At 37.1% G+C, this 17,500-nt stretch overlaps 1 protein-coding gene across 6 annotated transcripts in view; it reads left to right on the top strand.

The window, feature by feature from the left end:
- Positions 1 to 17,500, top strand: part of ZFHX4 (zinc finger homeobox 4) — a 156,924-nt gene that overhangs the window by 134,068 nt on the left and 5,356 nt on the right. For all 6 annotated transcript variants that reach the window (XM_072034509.1, XM_013105861.5, XM_005026319.6 and 3 more), the window contains exons 6-9: positions 4,428 to 4,561; positions 4,715 to 4,915; positions 6,159 to 6,276; positions 7,076 to 12,469. In XM_072034509.1, the coding sequence (XP_071890610.1) occupies positions 4,428 to 4,561; positions 4,715 to 4,915; positions 6,159 to 6,276; positions 7,076 to 12,469 (5,847 nt within the window). The remainder of the gene's footprint in view (positions 1 to 4,427; positions 4,562 to 4,714; positions 4,916 to 6,158; positions 6,277 to 7,075; positions 12,470 to 17,500) is intronic.

Genomic DNA, 17,500 nt, shown 5'->3' with positions numbered 1-17,500 from the left:
TGCCTTTGTGCTTTAGAGAAAGCAGTTTGTACTGTAAATTCCTAAATCTGTTAGAAATTTTATTTTCATAATCTAAATTAATTCTCCATATGTATCATTCAAATCATCATCCTAATTTTCACTCGGCTGACAAGTATTTCTAATGACTGCATAACTGCTTATGTGTAATTGAATGTTAATTTGGGCTTTCTCGTGAATTGAGTGTTGCAAGTCTTGCCAAAGAAATCTCAGGAAAAACAATAAATTAATCACAATACTAACAAGTTAGACAGGAAAGTGGTGTGACCCCTCTTTAGCATAGAATCTATTAGACGAGAAAGGATTAACATGTATTTAGTAACACTATGTTTGTGTAAGCTGTTGTGCTGTATTGCTTACCTTATCTCAAGGAGTAGAGCTTTCAAAATGAGACTTGGCAATATGCGAGTTATATTTGTTGAATATTCATTCAGAATAGAAAAGCCTACTAATGCCTCATTTATATTGTCATTTAAATCTAGTGCCACTTTAGATTAATTATAATCCAAATTACAGCTCTATGCAATGCCAGAATTAATATGGAATTTATCCAGATTAATACATTTGCATTGAAAATGTAATATGTCTCTGCCATGGCTAAGGGGAGCACTTTTTAATAAGGTAGTAAACATGGGGAAGGATGGAAATTAACCTTCATTATTGCAATGAAAATTATCCTTTCATTCTACTCTAATTAGAAGGAATACTCTACCAGTAATTATAATTTTAGAATTATTTTGAGGCTGAATAACATCATCTAATGTGTCAGAAGTCTTAAATTATTGCAATCTTTATCAAACATATAGATTCATAAATAACTAAATAGTATTTTGATTGTAGGTTTTCCACAATTTTATTTCCTTAGCATTCTCCCCCTTGTTAGTCACACAAACATTTATATTTTTATTTTGGGGTTTCAAAGATGCTAATAAAGTGAAGGCATCTGAATTGCAGTGAATTATGTCATTTTTGTATTAGCAATTTTACACAAGTTAAATAATTCCGTAACTGACAGTTAATCATTGAGTAGTATATTTTGTGGCACTTAATTATAATTAAACTTAGTTTTTCAGATAAATGTATTGAAAGTACATTATTCATCTAAAATAATGATGTGTATTATATATTGTAAAATGAATTGCAGTTGTGTTTCACAATTAGGAAAAAAAGCAGTGTCTCAAGAATAGAAAGTGCATGTTTAAAATACCAATAACAGGATTTAGTCTCTTCCTACAGCTGCTTTTTAAGCTGCCAGCATGCCAGGGGAACACCCAGCTATAAAAAAAAAGTGCCACACTTCATGCTCAGGACCATAATATTTTCTCTCCTCTCCCCTTCCTCCTTCAACACCCTATCTGTAAAGCCATGACTTAGTTCAGCCTGCTTTTTGTTCAACTCCTTAAAACACTGAATCCAACACAAAGAAGAAAGTTAACACAGCAAGAAAAGGCACTAAGTTGTAGTAACTGGATGATTTGCTTTCATGAGGAGTCAAACCTCACTTGCTTTTGGCAGCTACACTTGTGGCAGGCGAGGACCAGGTGTAAAGTGCTGCTGCTCTGGGCTGGGGAGTTCCATCCTCACCATGCACAGGGGTGATTGGCTTAGCCCCAGGGCGAAGAATCAGCCCTCTTTTTGTGCAAACTGTCAGTCACATATGCTTTGCTATAGGCCAGATGTAACTTTAGTCCTTTAAGAAGTAACAGTATTTGGCACTGAATGAATCCAGCACAACATCAACAACAAAAACAACAAAGGATCTGTAAATTTCAACAATTTATATAAATATCATAGTAAGCATAGTAAAAACCTGTGCTTTGTTATGCATTTATTGACCCCAGCACAGTGTTTTATGATTCCATGGTTTTATTATATTAACCACAAAAGAAAATTTAACCAAAAAAATATTTGTTTTTATTGAAACAAGAACTATGTGTTTTATGATTATTATTGGCCCTTTGAAGTAATTAAGTTGTCCTATCCTGTGGTGGAAGATGATGTGTAATATTAACCTTGTGTGTGCCCGGGCACACGCAGAGTGCACTCCAAGCTAAAATTCATTAGCAGTTATATGCCAATGCCAAAAACACAGTTAAATGCATTTTCTAAAACGGATTTCAGAGCAGAATTGGGATCCTAATTTCCATAACAAAATGTTGAAAACAATCTAATGTGAAAAGAGAATTGTTTTCTTTTAGTTTTTAAATTCAGCATCCTGTATAATGAATTATATACCAGTTGAGATCCTAGCCCATTTGTCTTTATAAAGGAACATTTTAAAAGTGACATATGATAAAGGTAAGAAACAGCAGTCAACTGTTAGACATTTTTGACAGTTGGAAATGAAGAGAGGTTAATAATTTGAACCTATCCTTCTAAAACCTGAGAAGCAACCTTTCTCTGTTAATATAGTATGTCACTTTTTTACTTTGTATAACTCTCACAGTTAAGACATTTAAATAATAATGGTGTCTTGCCAAGTAAATACAGCTAAGCCAGTGAGTACTGTATTATAATAAACCAAACTGAGTAATAAAATGGTGTCTGTTGTTGTTGTATCATGTAGATTTTGCCTTTAAAGCTTCGCTAGTCCGTCAGGTTGTAGGCACAACCCTTACTGAGCCATCTAAATGAGGCCTCCAGGAGCCATTCCTGAGAGAGTAAAAATTCGGTGGGGCTCCAGAAAGCAGCTTGCTTGTACAGATATTAAACCTATGTTGACAAATTGGTCATTAAAAGTAGGAAAATATGGCAAGAATAAACTTCAATTTGAGCAAGAACATGTTAGAATTGCTGGCCTAAATTACACCAAAAGAAATAATTACCATCTTAGGAATGAATAACAATGTGTGGGGAAATCAACATTAATGTATAAGTCATAAAATATGTTTGTTTGTTTGTTTGTTTGTTTGTTTGTTTTAAATGCCCTTCAGAATATGTCTCTGTATGATTCAGTTTTCAATTGTTTATTATTTTACCATAAGGATTTGATATTTACCCTGAAAATTTTTCTCTTATCTTACTTCTCTTTAATGTTGCTCTTTTAATATCAACCATTGCACAAATTGTATATGATATTGATAACAATAAAAAAAGTTCTTAGTTTTGTCTACAGAAAAATAGAAGCATTTTCTTTGTTCATGTTTACTTTGTTCCAAAACATCCATGACCTTATTTTTAAATTAATCCTAGGTTATTGTGCAATGAGGTGCAATTTGTTCATTTATATGAACCTTATGTGGATTGAAAAAAATCAAGATAAATCTTCATGCACAGCATACAATCAGATTACCCCTGGACTATATATTTATGTTGGGTCTGATAGCAATCAATGGTTTAGCTTCATTGCATTTCAAGATGTATTTGCACCCAGTGTCCAGTGATAGTGTCCTCACCCTGGAAATAATTTAGTTGCAAATTGACTGGAAGATGGTGAAAATTGAAAGTTAAAATTAGAAATACTCATAATAAACAGCAGAAAAAAGGTCAGATGATGCCGCACTATGATGAGATTGGAATGGTTGGTAAATGAGGTTTTGTGTTTGTCGTGAGATGTATGTGACATGCCTACCCAATGCTCTTGTAATATCCAGCCTAGCAGAAGAGATTATCTGGCAAATTGACGCTGGAAAGAATTTTCTGATGGACTGGGAAATTAGAATTGCACTGCTTTCTTTGATGTGTGCACGACTGGGCCACGTTACACAGCTAGTTCAGGCATAACATTAAATATAGTATTTAATACTTATAGTAGAACTATCTATAGAAAACAATTATATTCTGGTTTTGATCACAAATGCCAGACTATAAAAATTCACAGTGTAAACATCTAAGGCAATCCCAAATGACTGATCTTTGTATATAATTAATAATAATTTATCTCTGAAATCCTATTCTCCACAGTATTTCTTTTAAAGCCTCACTATATTTAGCTTCAGAATTGTAACTAGGCAGGAGTTATCAAAACAGCACAATAATCATATTGCTCAGACAGTTTAGAAAAGAGAGAGGGTAATTAAACATCAGCAAATTAATTATTTTGGAAAACAGGATTTTTAAGCAAAAGCTGATTTGTTTTAATGTAATACACAAATTCATACTGAGCTGCTAAATAAAGCATATTATTGATTAATTTTTAAAGGCAACCTAGGTTATCTAAACAGTAGAGTCCATTTTAAAATGTGTTTATAGAATCTCCATCAAGGATAAAAGTGTATTTTCATATTTTCATCTTTATACTTATATACTTACTAGGGTTGTTTTTTTTTTTTTTTTTTCCTTAGAACTTTAAACTTAGAACTAAAAAATATCCTCAGAGACAACACAGACCTTTGGAATCACAGCCTCTTCGTAAAATAGGATATTTTAAAGTTTAAAATGTGTTCTTAAAAATTATGTTTTTGGAACAGGAATAGTCACACCAGAGAAGGAACCAAAAGTGAACACTGTGGTAGGGGCACAACAGCTTCTTCTGGCAAAAGAAGAGGATGGTGCAGCTAAAAAATCAAAGCCTCCAGAGGACAGTAAATTTTGTCATGAGCAGGTAAAGGAAAGTGTAAGAATTTAATTGTATTCTAGAACTTTTCCAGATAACTCAAAAATAAAACTGAGATGATGTGCTATTAAAATAGCACTATCATCAAGTTATTAAAAGCACGCTGACTAATAGCCTGCATCTTAATTTGATGTTTTTCAGTTCTATCAATGTCCTTATTGTAACTACAATAGTAGGGACCCAAATCGTATCCAGATGCATGTCCTGTCACAGCATTCAATGCAACCTGTTATCTGCTGCCCCCTCTGCCAGGATGTCCTCAGCAACAAAATGCATCTCCAGCTTCATTTGACCCATCTGCACAGTGTGTCCCCTGACTGTGTGGAAAAGCTGCTCATGACAGTAAGTGTTCCAAATACTGATGTACATTCTACAGAAATATATTCAGGCCTCATGGCAATGTATTTGTAGTGACATAGTATTTGGGTAACGTGATATGGGGAGCAGGTCAGGTTTCTTAGATTCTGTTGCCAGTTCATCCAGTGACTGATGTCCCTTGGGAAAATGACTGGAGGTGGATTTCAAAGATGATGAAAACCTGCAGTTTCCTCCTCGGAAAAGCAAAGCTTGTCAGTGTCTCTAAGTGCACACCCATAAAGTGGGTCTAATATTATCCAGGTCCCAGAGGTATCATGATTCTAGTTTGGAAAAAAAAAAAAAAAAAAAAAAAAGAACTTCCCTGACTTCCCTGTAAAGTGTAGTTCCAAAATGTAGAAATATTCCTGTGTATAACTGAGCTGTACTTTCATTATATAATCATTGTAATCATTGTAATATAATCATTGTAAAATATGAATAGTGGTCCTAGTTGGAGAATACAAGTTTCATTATAAAATATGTTTTGTTTTGTTTTGTTTTGTTTCTTCTTTCTGCCTCTAGATAAAAGGCCATTTAGATTTTTCATGGGGAAAAGAAAAAAAAAAAAAGTGTGAAGCAGGTAGGGCAATTCCATTGGAATAAGGAATACCTGTTTTTAAGTACCTAACCTGGTTTGGGCACAGACTTGATTCATCCCATATCTGGGATGAATGCCTTAACCAGCAAACTCTGTTTGAAGAAAGAATCTCATCTGAACTCACCAAAGAAGTCATGTTCTTGACTGAGAAATTGCACAGGCCATACCAAAAAAATAAATTTCTGTGAAAAATAATGTCTCAACATTACATAAATCAATGTTAGTAAATAAATGTCAGGTGTAGAATGTTGTTATTAAGTTGTAGATTCAGTTAGAAAACAGATCTCCCAAGACAGCCTAGTGTCTTAGTTCTAGTTGTCTTGCTGTACTTGGGAATCTCAGATCCAGCTCTTTAAGGATTCATTTCTGTATCCATAGACAACTCCTTCATTTATAATGTGATGGTAGGCCAACCACTTCATTGTGACTAAAATGGAAAAAAAAAAAAAAAAAAAGGAAGAAAGAATTGAAAGGGCTCTTTAATGAGCAGTATGTAATTGGAGATCAACAAAACCAATTTAGTTTTCTTTCTTCTTTTCAAATAATACTTCTGCAATAATCTAATACTGCTGTATAATACTAAATAGTGTGACTTTTCCTTTAATAATACTGTGTTCTTGGCTTTCAAAGGTTCCTGTACCAGATGTCATGATGCCTAATAGTATGCTATTGCCAGCAGCTGCTTCAGAGAAATCTGAACGTGATACACCTGCAACTATTACAGCAGAGGGATCTGGGAAATATTCAGGTATGCAAGAAATAGCCCAGACATTTAAAACTAGGTATAGACAATTTAGGAATAAACCGCTTGTTTCCTTCTGAGTAAAGTGAATCCTTTTTGGCTTGCATGTAACCACAGAGATTAAAACAGAAAGAAAAAAAAAAAAAAAAAAAAGAGAGAGAAAATTATCAAGGGGCCTGAATTTGGCTATCTGCACCCATACAAAGCTACTAGGATGTACGTGTATACGAGAATGGTTCCTTGTGCTAGAGGTAAAATTAATCACTCAGTAGTGCCTAACCTCTTTGAAGGTAAGACACTCCTTGTTTATCCAACAAATAAGGCCCAGTCCTAAAACACAGTGGTACTTTCACCAGCTTCTTTGGGGAATGTTAGGCAAATAACCCTGACTCCATTTGCAGTAATAGGTTTCTTGTGCTCTTCTCCTGTACTCTTACCATACTCTGTGCTGGGAAGCTACTTTACTGTGTCTCACAGTATGCTCCTCCCTCTGTCCTCGGACCACTTTCCTCCTAGCCTATCTTTTTAATCACCTGTCCTAACTATTGTCCCCACTTCTACTCCCTCCCTCAATCTTACTGTTTAATGCTCACATTATACCAATAAACTCCTACCTTATGAAAAAGAGAAGTGCTGTGCTGGGCTGTGCTGCTATTGTCACTCTGATCATCATGTTTGCATTTTATTATTTCTATTAATACACAGCATACGTAGCCTCTCTTGATTTCCAGTGGAAAACAAGACACTAATATTATGTGCTATTCTCTTATACCTGCATAAAAGACACTTCACTTTCTTTAACTAGGTGAAAGTCCTGTGGATGAAAAAAGTTCTCCTGGGATGGATGAATCAAAAGCTGGAATGGAAATTAAGAACGAGGAACAGAAGCCACCTAAGGAATCTACTGAAACAGCAGATTGGAATAAGAGTAGCAGTAAAGATATAAAGACCACTGACTCAATGCCAGATCAGCTAAATGAACAGCAGAAGAAGCAACAGCTCTCTGTTTCTGACCGCCATGTCTATAAGTACCGTTGTAACCATTGTAGCTTGGCTTTTAAGACTATGCAGAAGCTTCAGATACATTCCCAATATCATGCTATTAGAGCAGCTACCATGTGTAGCCTATGCCAACGTAACTTCCGTACATTCCAGGCTTTAAAAAAACACTTGGAAGCAGGCCACCCAGAACTCAATGAAGCTGAACTTCAGCAGCTGTGCGCATCCTTACCTGTCAATGGTGAACTCTGGGCAGAAAGTGAAAATATGGGACAAGATGATCATGCACTTGAACAGGAAATAGAAAGAGATTATGAGATGGATCAGGAAGGAAAAGCAAGTCCTGTAGGAAGTGATAGTAGCTCTATTCCAGATGATATGGGCTCAGAACCAAAGCGGACCTTACCTTTTAGAAAAGGGCCAAATTTTACTATGGAAAAATTTCTAGATCCGTCTCGCCCATATAAGTGTACAGTGTGTAAAGAGTCTTTCACCCAAAAGAACATTCTCTTGGTCCACTATAACTCAGTCTCCCATCTACATAAACTCAAAAAGGTTTTGCAGGAAGCATCAAGTCCTGTCCCTCAAGAAACAAACAGCAGCACTGACAACAAACCCTACAAGTGCAGCATTTGTAATGTTGCATATAGCCAAAGTTCTACATTGGAAATCCATATGAGATCTGTGCTTCATCAGACAAAGGCAAGGGCTGCAAAATTAGAACCAAGTGGTAATATAAGTAGCGGAAATAGTGTAGCAGGGAATGTTAATAGCCCCAGCCAAGGAATGCTAGATTCTATGAGCTTACCAGCAGTTAACAGCAAAGAAACACATTTAGATGCCAAAGAACTAAATAAAAAGCAGCCTTCTGAATTAATTTCTGCTCAGCCTACACATCACCCACCCCAGTCACCAGCACAACTTCAAATGCAACTACAGCATGAACTGCAACAGCAAGCTGCATTCTTTCAACCCCAATTTCTAAACCCAGCTTTTTTGCCTCACTTTCCAATGACACCAGAAACACTCTTACAATTTCAACAGCCTCAGTTCCTTTTCCCATTCTATATACCTGGGACAGAATTTAGCTTAAGCCCAGATCTGGGTTTGCCTGGTTCTGCCACATTCGGTATGCCTGGAATGGCTGGTATGACTGGATCACTGCTAGAAGATTTAAAGCAGCAGATTCAAAGTCAGCACCATGTTGGCCAGACACAGCTTCAGATACTGCAGCAACAAGCACAACAGTACCAATCTACTCAACCCCAACTTCAGTCTCAAAAACAGCAGCAGCAAAGCAACAAGATGATGAAAGCAGAGCAAAACAGCTTAGTAAGTACTGACTGCCAGTTGATAAAGGATATACCATCATATAAGGAATCCGAAGAGATTTCTGAGAAACAGGAGAAGCCAAAGCAAGATTTTACTAATGAGAATGAAGGACTAAAAGAAAACAAAGACATGAAGAAGCCAAAATCCTCAGAACCAGCCATCCCACCACCCAGAATAGCTTCTGGAGCAAGGGGGAATGCAGCCAAGGCTTTGTTGGAGAACTTTGGGTTTGAGTTAGTTATCCAATACAATGAGAACAGACAAAAGGTGCAGAAAAAAAGCAAGACTGGTGAAGGTGAAAATACGGACAAACTGGAATGTGGAACCTGCAGTAAGCTCTTTTCCAATATTCTTATTTTGAAGAGTCACCAAGAACATGTGCATGGACAATTTTTTCCATATGGAGCATTAGAAAAGTTTGCCAGGCAGTACAGGGAGGCATATGACAAGCTTTATCCAATTTCCCCATCTTCTCCAGAAACACCGCCACCACCACCACCTCCTCCACCACCACCACCTCCTCCTCCTCCAACTCCTTCTCAGCCTTCTTCAGCTGGGGCTGGAAAAATTCAAAACACAACTCCCACTCCTTTACAAGCTCCACCACCCACACCACCACCGCCACCTCCTCCACCACCACCACCTCCTCCACCACCACCACCACCATCAGCCCCACCTCAAGTCCAGCTTCCTGTTTCACTTGATCTCCCACTCTTCCCTCCAATTATGATGCAGCCAGTACAGCATCCTGCACTGCCTCCTCAGCTTGCCCTCCAGTTGCCACCAATGGATACTTTGTCTGCAGATCTTACCCAGCTTTGTCAGCAGCAGCTGGGCTTAGATCCCAATTTCCTGCGCCACTCTCAGTTCAAGCGCCCACGTACAAGAATTACAGATGACCAGCTAAAAATATTGCGGGCTTATTTTGATATAAACAATTCTCCAAGTGAAGAACAAATCCAAGAAATGGCTGAGAAGTCTGGTCTTTCACAGAAAGTTATCAAGCACTGGTTTCGTAATACACTGTTTAAAGAACGACAGAGAAATAAAGATTCTCCATATAACTTCAGCAACCCTCCCATAACAGTGTTGGAAGATATCAGAATAGATCCCCAACCTTCAACTGTAGAACCTTACAAGTCTGATGCATCTTTCAGCAAGAGATCATCTAGGACACGATTTACTGACTACCAGCTTCGTGTCCTCCAAGACTTCTTTGATACAAATGCTTATCCAAAGGATGATGAAATTGAACAACTTTCAACTGTTCTTAACCTACCTACTCGAGTTATTGTTGTATGGTTCCAAAATGCACGACAAAAAGCTCGCAAAAGTTACGAAAACCAAGCTGAAACTAAAGACAATGAGAAAAGGGAATTGACAAATGAGCGCTACATTCGAACTAGTAACATGCAATATCAGTGCAAAAAGTGCAGTGTAGTTTTTCCCAGGATCTTTGATTTGATTACACACCAGAAAAAGCAGTGTTATAAAGATGAAGATGATGATGCTCAAGATGAAAGCCAAACTGAAGATTCCATGGATGCCTCTGATCAAACAGTGTATAAGAACTGCACAGTTTCAGGCCAAAGCGAGTCATCAAAAAGTGTGGCAGTCACAGCAGCAAGCTCTGGCTCTGGTTCTAGTACTCCTTTGATTCCATCACCCAAACCAGAACCTGAGAAGTCTTCTCCTAAACCAGAGTCCATAGAAAAAACAAAACAAAACGAAACCGTCTCTAAGCAAACTGATACAACTTCCCAAAGCACCAAACCAGTACAGTCTGCTCCAGTAACCCCTTCTGATCCTCAGCCCTCAGCCTCTCAACCACAGCAACAAAAACCACCACAAATAGTAGGGAGACCTCCTTCTGCATCACAAACTGCACCTGTTCCATCCAGTCCTTTACCAATTTCAATGACTCCTCTACAGAACAGTCTACCTCCTCAGTTATTACAGTACCAATGTGATCAGTGTACAGTTGCCTTTCCAACTCTAGAACTTTGGCAAGAGCACCAGCACATGCATTTCCTAGCAGCCCAAAACCAATTTCTTCACTCACAGTTTTTAGAAAGACCAATGGATATGCCCTATATGATATTTGACCCCAATAATCCTTTGATGACTGGACAGTTACTTAATAGTTCTCTCGCTCAGATGCCACCACAGACTGGTTCATCACACACGACACACCCTGCTACAGTTTCTGGTTCCATGAAACGAAAATTGGATGATAAGGAAGACAATAACGGTAGTGAAAAAGAGGGAGGAAACAGTGGAGAAGATCAACATCGTGATAAACGTTTAAGAACTACAATTACTCCAGAGCAGCTAGAAATACTTTATGAAAAGTACCTATTAGATTCCAACCCCACCAGAAAGATGTTAGATCACATTGCGCGTGAAGTGGGACTTAAAAAGAGAGTTGTACAAGTCTGGTTTCAGAATACAAGAGCCCGAGAACGAAAGGGACAATTCCGTGCAGTTGGTCCAGCCCAGTCCCATAAAAGATGTCCTTTTTGTCGAGCTCTGTTTAAAGCAAAATCAGCTTTAGAAAGTCATATTCGCTCTCGACATTGGAATGAAGGGAAACAGGCAGGCTATAGTTTGCCTCCAAGTCCTTTGATATCAACTGAAGATGGAGGAGAAAGTCCCCAAAAGTACATATTTTTCGATTACCCATCATTGTCATTAGCAAAAACTGAATTATCAAGTGAAAATGAATTAGCCTCCACTGTATCAACCCCCGTTAGCAAAACTGCAGAGATGTCACCGAAGAATCTCTTAAGTCCTTCTTCTTTTAAAGCAGAGTCAAGTGAGGATATAGAAAATTTGAATGCCCCTCCTACTGACTCTGGATATGATCAAAACAAGACTGACTTTGATGAGACTTCGTCAATTAATACAGCAATTAGTGATGCCACGACAGGAGATGAGGGGAACAATGAAATGGAAAGTACGACTGGCAGTTCAGGGGATGCAAAGCCTGCATCACCTCCCAAAGAACAAAAAACACTTGCAAATGATACTCTAACAAAAGCTGCAACTACACCTACAAATGAGAATACTGATGATAAATTTCTCTTTTCCCTAACAAGCCCCTCAATACATTTCAGTGACAAGGATGGTGATCATGACCAAAGTTATTACATTACTGATGACCCCGATGATAATGCTGACCGCAGTGAAACTTCAAGCATAGCTGATCCAAGTTCACCTAACCCATTTGGAGCTAGCAATCCCTTTAAATCCAAAAACAGTGATCGGCCAGGCCACAAACGTTTCCGAACACAAATGAGTAACCTCCAGCTTAAAGTTCTCAAGGCTTGCTTTAGTGACTACCGGACTCCTACAATGCAAGAATGTGAAATGCTAGGGAATGAGATTGGTCTGCCCAAACGTGTGGTCCAAGTCTGGTTTCAGAATGCACGGGCTAAAGAAAAGAAATTCAAAATTAACATAGGGAAGCCATTCATGATAAATCAGACTGGGCCTGATGGAACAAAGCCCGAATGCTCTCTATGTGGTGTGAAATACTCTGCACGTTTGTCCATAAGAGATCACATATTTTCCAAACAACATATTACAAAAGTGAGAGAAACTGTGGGAAGTCAGCTAGATCGGGAGAAAGATTATTTAGCTCCTACAACAGTTAGACAGCTGATGGCACAGCAAGAATTGGATCGCATAAAGAAGGCTACCGATGTGCTAGGATTAACAGTACAGCAACCAGGCATGATGGACAGCAGTTCTCTTCATGGTATCAGTTTGCCAGCAGCATATCCAGGACTCCCTGGCCTTCCTCCTGTTCTTCTGCCTGGAATGAATGGTCCATCCTCCTTACCTGGATTTCCACAAAGTTCAAACAGTAAGTCTATAAGGGGATGATTTTCTTGTTTAATTAATTTGATCAACTTGCCTAGTCACCATCCCCTTCTAAAACAGCATATTATGCATTCATGTCACTGTATGACAGAACACTGGAACAGATTGCCCATAGAGGTTGTGGAGTCTCCTTCCTTGGAGAGCTTCAAAAGCCACCTGGACATGGTCTTGGGCAACCTGCTAAATGTTTCCCTGCTTGAGCAGGGAGTTTGGAGCAGATGACTTCCAGAGGTCCCTTTCACTTTAACCATTCTGTGATCCTGCAATTCTATGATACTTATGAGGCTTGTGTGAGTAGATAAAAAATATTGCAATAAGGTGTACTCACTGCAATTCTGAATTGTTGCTGCAGCCTGGACGATATCTCTTTTTTCCCTAAACAGAAAAATATAATTTTAATTGAAATCTAATCAACAGAAATGTTTTTGGTCTATATTAGGCTTCTGTAACATCACTAGTGTAATAATAGCAATGTTACAGGGTATTTTTTTTTTTCTGAATGATGTTGATGTAGGCAAAACATGGATTAGAATTTTGTCTGTAAATTTTTTTGTATGCAAACATTTAAAATAATGTCTGATGAAGTGCAGAATAGTTATTCCCATACTACTGGATCATCAGGCATTTGGTCCACACCTTAAGTCAGTTCAATCTGTTTTTTAACTGACAATAAATACTAACAACAACAACAAAAATGTTGGCTAAGACCCTCTACAATATTTCTGAATAATTGACTGATAGGATAAGTTTTCTGTTGAAGGCGATTACTAATGGCAGTTTCATTGTTATCCATATTCCAGGGGTATCCGAATATCTCTTAAACCTAATTGGTAAAATTATTGCAGACATGCAACATTACACTCGGACTTGTGCTTTTAAACTGAACACATAACTGTTTTGCTGAGGTTGAATCTGTTTTTTGCTCAAATTGGAAAACACTTCTTGAATTTTCTGAAGAATGTTTTGTTTAGTCCCCAAAAATGAAGCTTTGTGTGTGTGTGTCTGATAGTCTCCAATTTTGCAGAGTTCACTCTCAGTACATCCTTGCAGACTGAAGGTCTCCCATTTATCCTCTAATTTTACATGTATCAAATACATGCACACCAGAGGCAGGGAGTTGGTTGAGATACTTCACTTCACTTTATGCAGTAATTCCATTTGCTGTTGGTCTCTAAATTTTTATTTTTTTATTTATTTATTTTTGGCAGGTAAGGTACAGGATTAATCACTAGTATTGTTAGGCAAACTAAGACTTAAGCAATGTCTTCTCTGCTCTGCAGCTCTGGTTTGATTGATGATGATGATGTTATTGTTTCCCTAAGTGGTGGTCAAAGCATCTTGCTTTTTTCTTCATTGGATCAGAATGACTTTCCTTCCACAATGGAGTCTCTGGCTGACTGCCCTCTGGCTTTTGTCAAACACTTATTGGCACAGAGAGTGCATATAAAGGAAATATAAAGTTGTTGTATTTCCTTCTTAATGGCATACAGTGTCCAGGTCCAAAAATGGCTGGTCATTGTTCATTAAAATTATAGGTACGGTTTCTCCATATAACTTTGCTAATAGATTTGGTTAGTTTGACCTTCAGGTAAAATAGGCTCCAGAAAACTCAGACTTGGGCTATACCAGTAAAATAATTTGCTTGGGAACATATCGTTCTAGTCTCTAAAACAGGAAGTCCACATTCAAAGTGACACCTGGGAATGGCTGAAAACCCATGGTAGCCTCTTAGTTGTTCCCAGGCATTGTTTTGGAGGATGTTAGTTGGTGTCGGCCAGAACTGTGCCAATGTCCTTTCTCACTGTTTACCTTTAAAAATAACCGAGTTCAGTTTTTAGGAAATGTTCTCTGGTACTGTTCAACTTACTAGCATCAATTCAGCCTCAGAATCTAAGTTTTGCTGTTAATAGTATAAAAACAGAATTACAGGTAAACAGGCCAACTGTTCCACAGTAACTTACTATTTATATTTTCTAATTTCCACAAATTAGCTCTTCTCTAAGATAAACTTAAATCATTAGGAGCATAGCATACACAGTGCTCTGACAATTGAGATGGATTTTTAGCCCCTTTCATCTTGCATCTTAAGGTTAATTAGCCCATCGTGGGCAAAAGCCCACTGTGTAAAACAGCTGGTAGAGTCTTGTTTTTTTCCCTTCTGCCAAATGCTAAATAGCCCCCGCATCCCCCTTTTGTTCCTTGGCAAATACTTACATTCATAAATCTCCATTCCCTAATGATATGAAATGGAGCAGTTATAGTGAATGGAAATAATAGATTATTTTAATCATTCATTATATATATTAAAAGAAAAATTAAAAAAGTAATTTACTCAGATTTTCTCCAGTATGTGCTCAACACCAGTATTTCCTGCACCTAATTAGCCCATTTCTATTTTCTTATATACACTGCTTTGGTTGATAATTCAGATTCATATTTGATGCTAAGTGTTTAAGAATGATTTTTTTGGAAGCAGGCTCCCAAGCAAGCTTTTCTTTGGATACGGTTCTTCTAGCAGTGTATATATTCTCAGTCAGTCAGTTCTGCATCATTCTTTACATGAAGGATTTTCTGAAGCTAACTCCATGATGACTATCCTACACTTCAATTATACTTCTTGTGAATTCTTCTGCAGCTGTGCCATTTCTTCTCTTTTGGCCCCAATTCTGAAAATGCACTTCAGAAGAAATCTCACTAGGACCTCTTATCTTCAAATATTTACCTGTTCTCATTGATGTTTACAGGGTTGGTATTTCCTGTTGTAAAACACATCTATTCTGTCCTACATGCTTGTTTAAAGGACAAATTTCAGAATTAGTACAATACTCACTTTTAAAGAAAATATCTGCTGTTTGCTAAGACAGGGAACTTCTGAAATTACAGTAATAAGCATCAAAATTAAAATTCTCTTTTGTGCTTCTCTTTATTCATGCTAGACAGAGAACTGAGACTTTTTAGTTTCACTTATGTTATGAGGGATTTCACTTGAATCCAACATTGCTCTTTATAAGTTTCCAAAAAGGAGTAAAAACAACTAACTTTTGCAAAATACTATTATTTTCTAAATAAAATATTTGTTTTTTACAACAGGTTTGAAATGGAACAATAGTGCTAAATCACACGAGGGAAATATTTATACTATGTTTCATTTTATGTCCTTTATATGTTGCTCAGACTGAACTTCTATTTGCAAAGTTTATTACACTCATCAAAATAAGATTAATTTCTCCATTTCTGACTGAAAGAACCCATTAACTTTAAATTCAGTTATTTGGTTCTGAAACAAGTGCTTTGCAATGCCAGAGTTATCACGATAACTCTAGAACTCCGATTCTAGAATGACGTATCCGAGTATATTCTCACCTGTGAGATACATTTCTGTAGGTAACATAATTATATCATCTTGTGGGCATCAAATACTGAGTGAGTTCTCAATGGCATTGCTTTGTTTGCTCAGCATAATTCCTAATATGGAGTTATTGGTGGAATTGTAATACATACAGAATACATACACAATTTTATTTCTGGTTTGTCTTTGTTCTTCAAGTACCTTATTGTTTTCTAGATGACTGTAGATAGAAGAGTTCACCTCCTTTTTTTTTAAAGCTGTTCTTGAAATTCACATTCTTTTTTCTTATTAGCATTTCTTCTTAGCTTAGTGTTTTTGCCTGTGATGCCTTGCAGAAAACTAGTGCTTCATCTTGCCTCTAGCTATTAATAGTGGTTCTATGAACCTTTTAATGTCATCATCGTTACCATAGTTTTTTTGCATATCACTTAAACCTGGGCTGCTTGAAGATTCACAGCAGCTTTTTCCAAGAATGCACACATCACTGGGTAATATGTACTTAGTGGTTTTGAAAATCTTATCAAGAGGGAAATTTGATTCAACAGCAATTACTTTCCTTGTTATTAGGTCACTAAATTCTGTTCTCTGTTTGCTTTTTGCCCATTGGTAGCAGTTTCATTTCTATATTTTTAGTCCTCTGATTCCTCTAAGAGAAAGAGAAATCTCTCCTTTTTTTGGAGTCACTTAAAAGAGTTTAGGAAGATTGGAATGTTTCTTCATGATTAGTGAATTTTCTATTTTACATCTCTCATGACTGAAAATGGAGTATTTCTTTCATCACATTTTGTTCATTTAGTTTTTATACCCTCAGCTCCACCTTTAACTTTCAATATAATAGGTGGATTTCACTCTTCTAGAGCAGCTTGTCTGGATATTTAAATGCATTCTAAGCTTTCAATTAAATTCCAAAGAATATCTGAAAAATGTAATAGATCTTGGCTGCCATGGTCATCATCAATGTGAGCAGAATGAAGACAACATGATGGGTAAGGCTTGAAGAGATTAAGAATAGAAAGAAATCAGAAAAAATTGTAAGTAGCCGACAGTCCAAAAATCATGACAAGTCTGGGGCAGCAGTTCATACTGACTGCATCATTCATGAGTTTTCCATCTATAGTATTTATCATCTGAAACATTTTCGGCAGACTTCATACTCCATTGCCTGTTCCTGTTGAAAGCATAGGGGAAAACAATAGCATCTTCCACGTCACTATGCAGTAACTGTGACAATTACCCACTTCTTAATTATAACTGCTGTGACTTGTTTCACTGTACTATCTAATCCATGTTCATGATGCTTTTTAACTCCTTAGTGTTCCCCTACCATTAAATAGGAGTAATGACACAGTGACAAACATTAAATGGCCTCTTTTTAAATCTGATAACTATTCCCTTTGAATCCTAATTGCTTTATTCCTAAGTAATGCTAAGCACCTGGATATTGATGATTTAAGCATCATTCTTGTTCACTCCATTAGTGCTTCCTAGTAGCTAATACTCATCTAACCTCCATTACAGATACTGCATTTATTGTTCTCTTATCCACACACTAGTAAACTGTTCACTTTGCTTTACTTTTACAATTCTGTGTGCATCACACACTTTGTGTGTTCTTTCCTCTAGCAATCTTACTTGCCTTAAGAAATGACAATGGGTGTAATGTAC

Source organism: Anas platyrhynchos, chromosome 2 (genome assembly GCF_047663525.1).
Source record: "Anas platyrhynchos isolate ZD024472 breed Pekin duck chromosome 2, IASCAAS_PekinDuck_T2T, whole genome shotgun sequence".
Lineage (NCBI taxonomy): Eukaryota > Metazoa > Chordata > Aves > Anseriformes > Anatidae > Anas > Anas platyrhynchos.
This window is presented reverse-complemented; position numbering and strand designations above follow the sequence as displayed.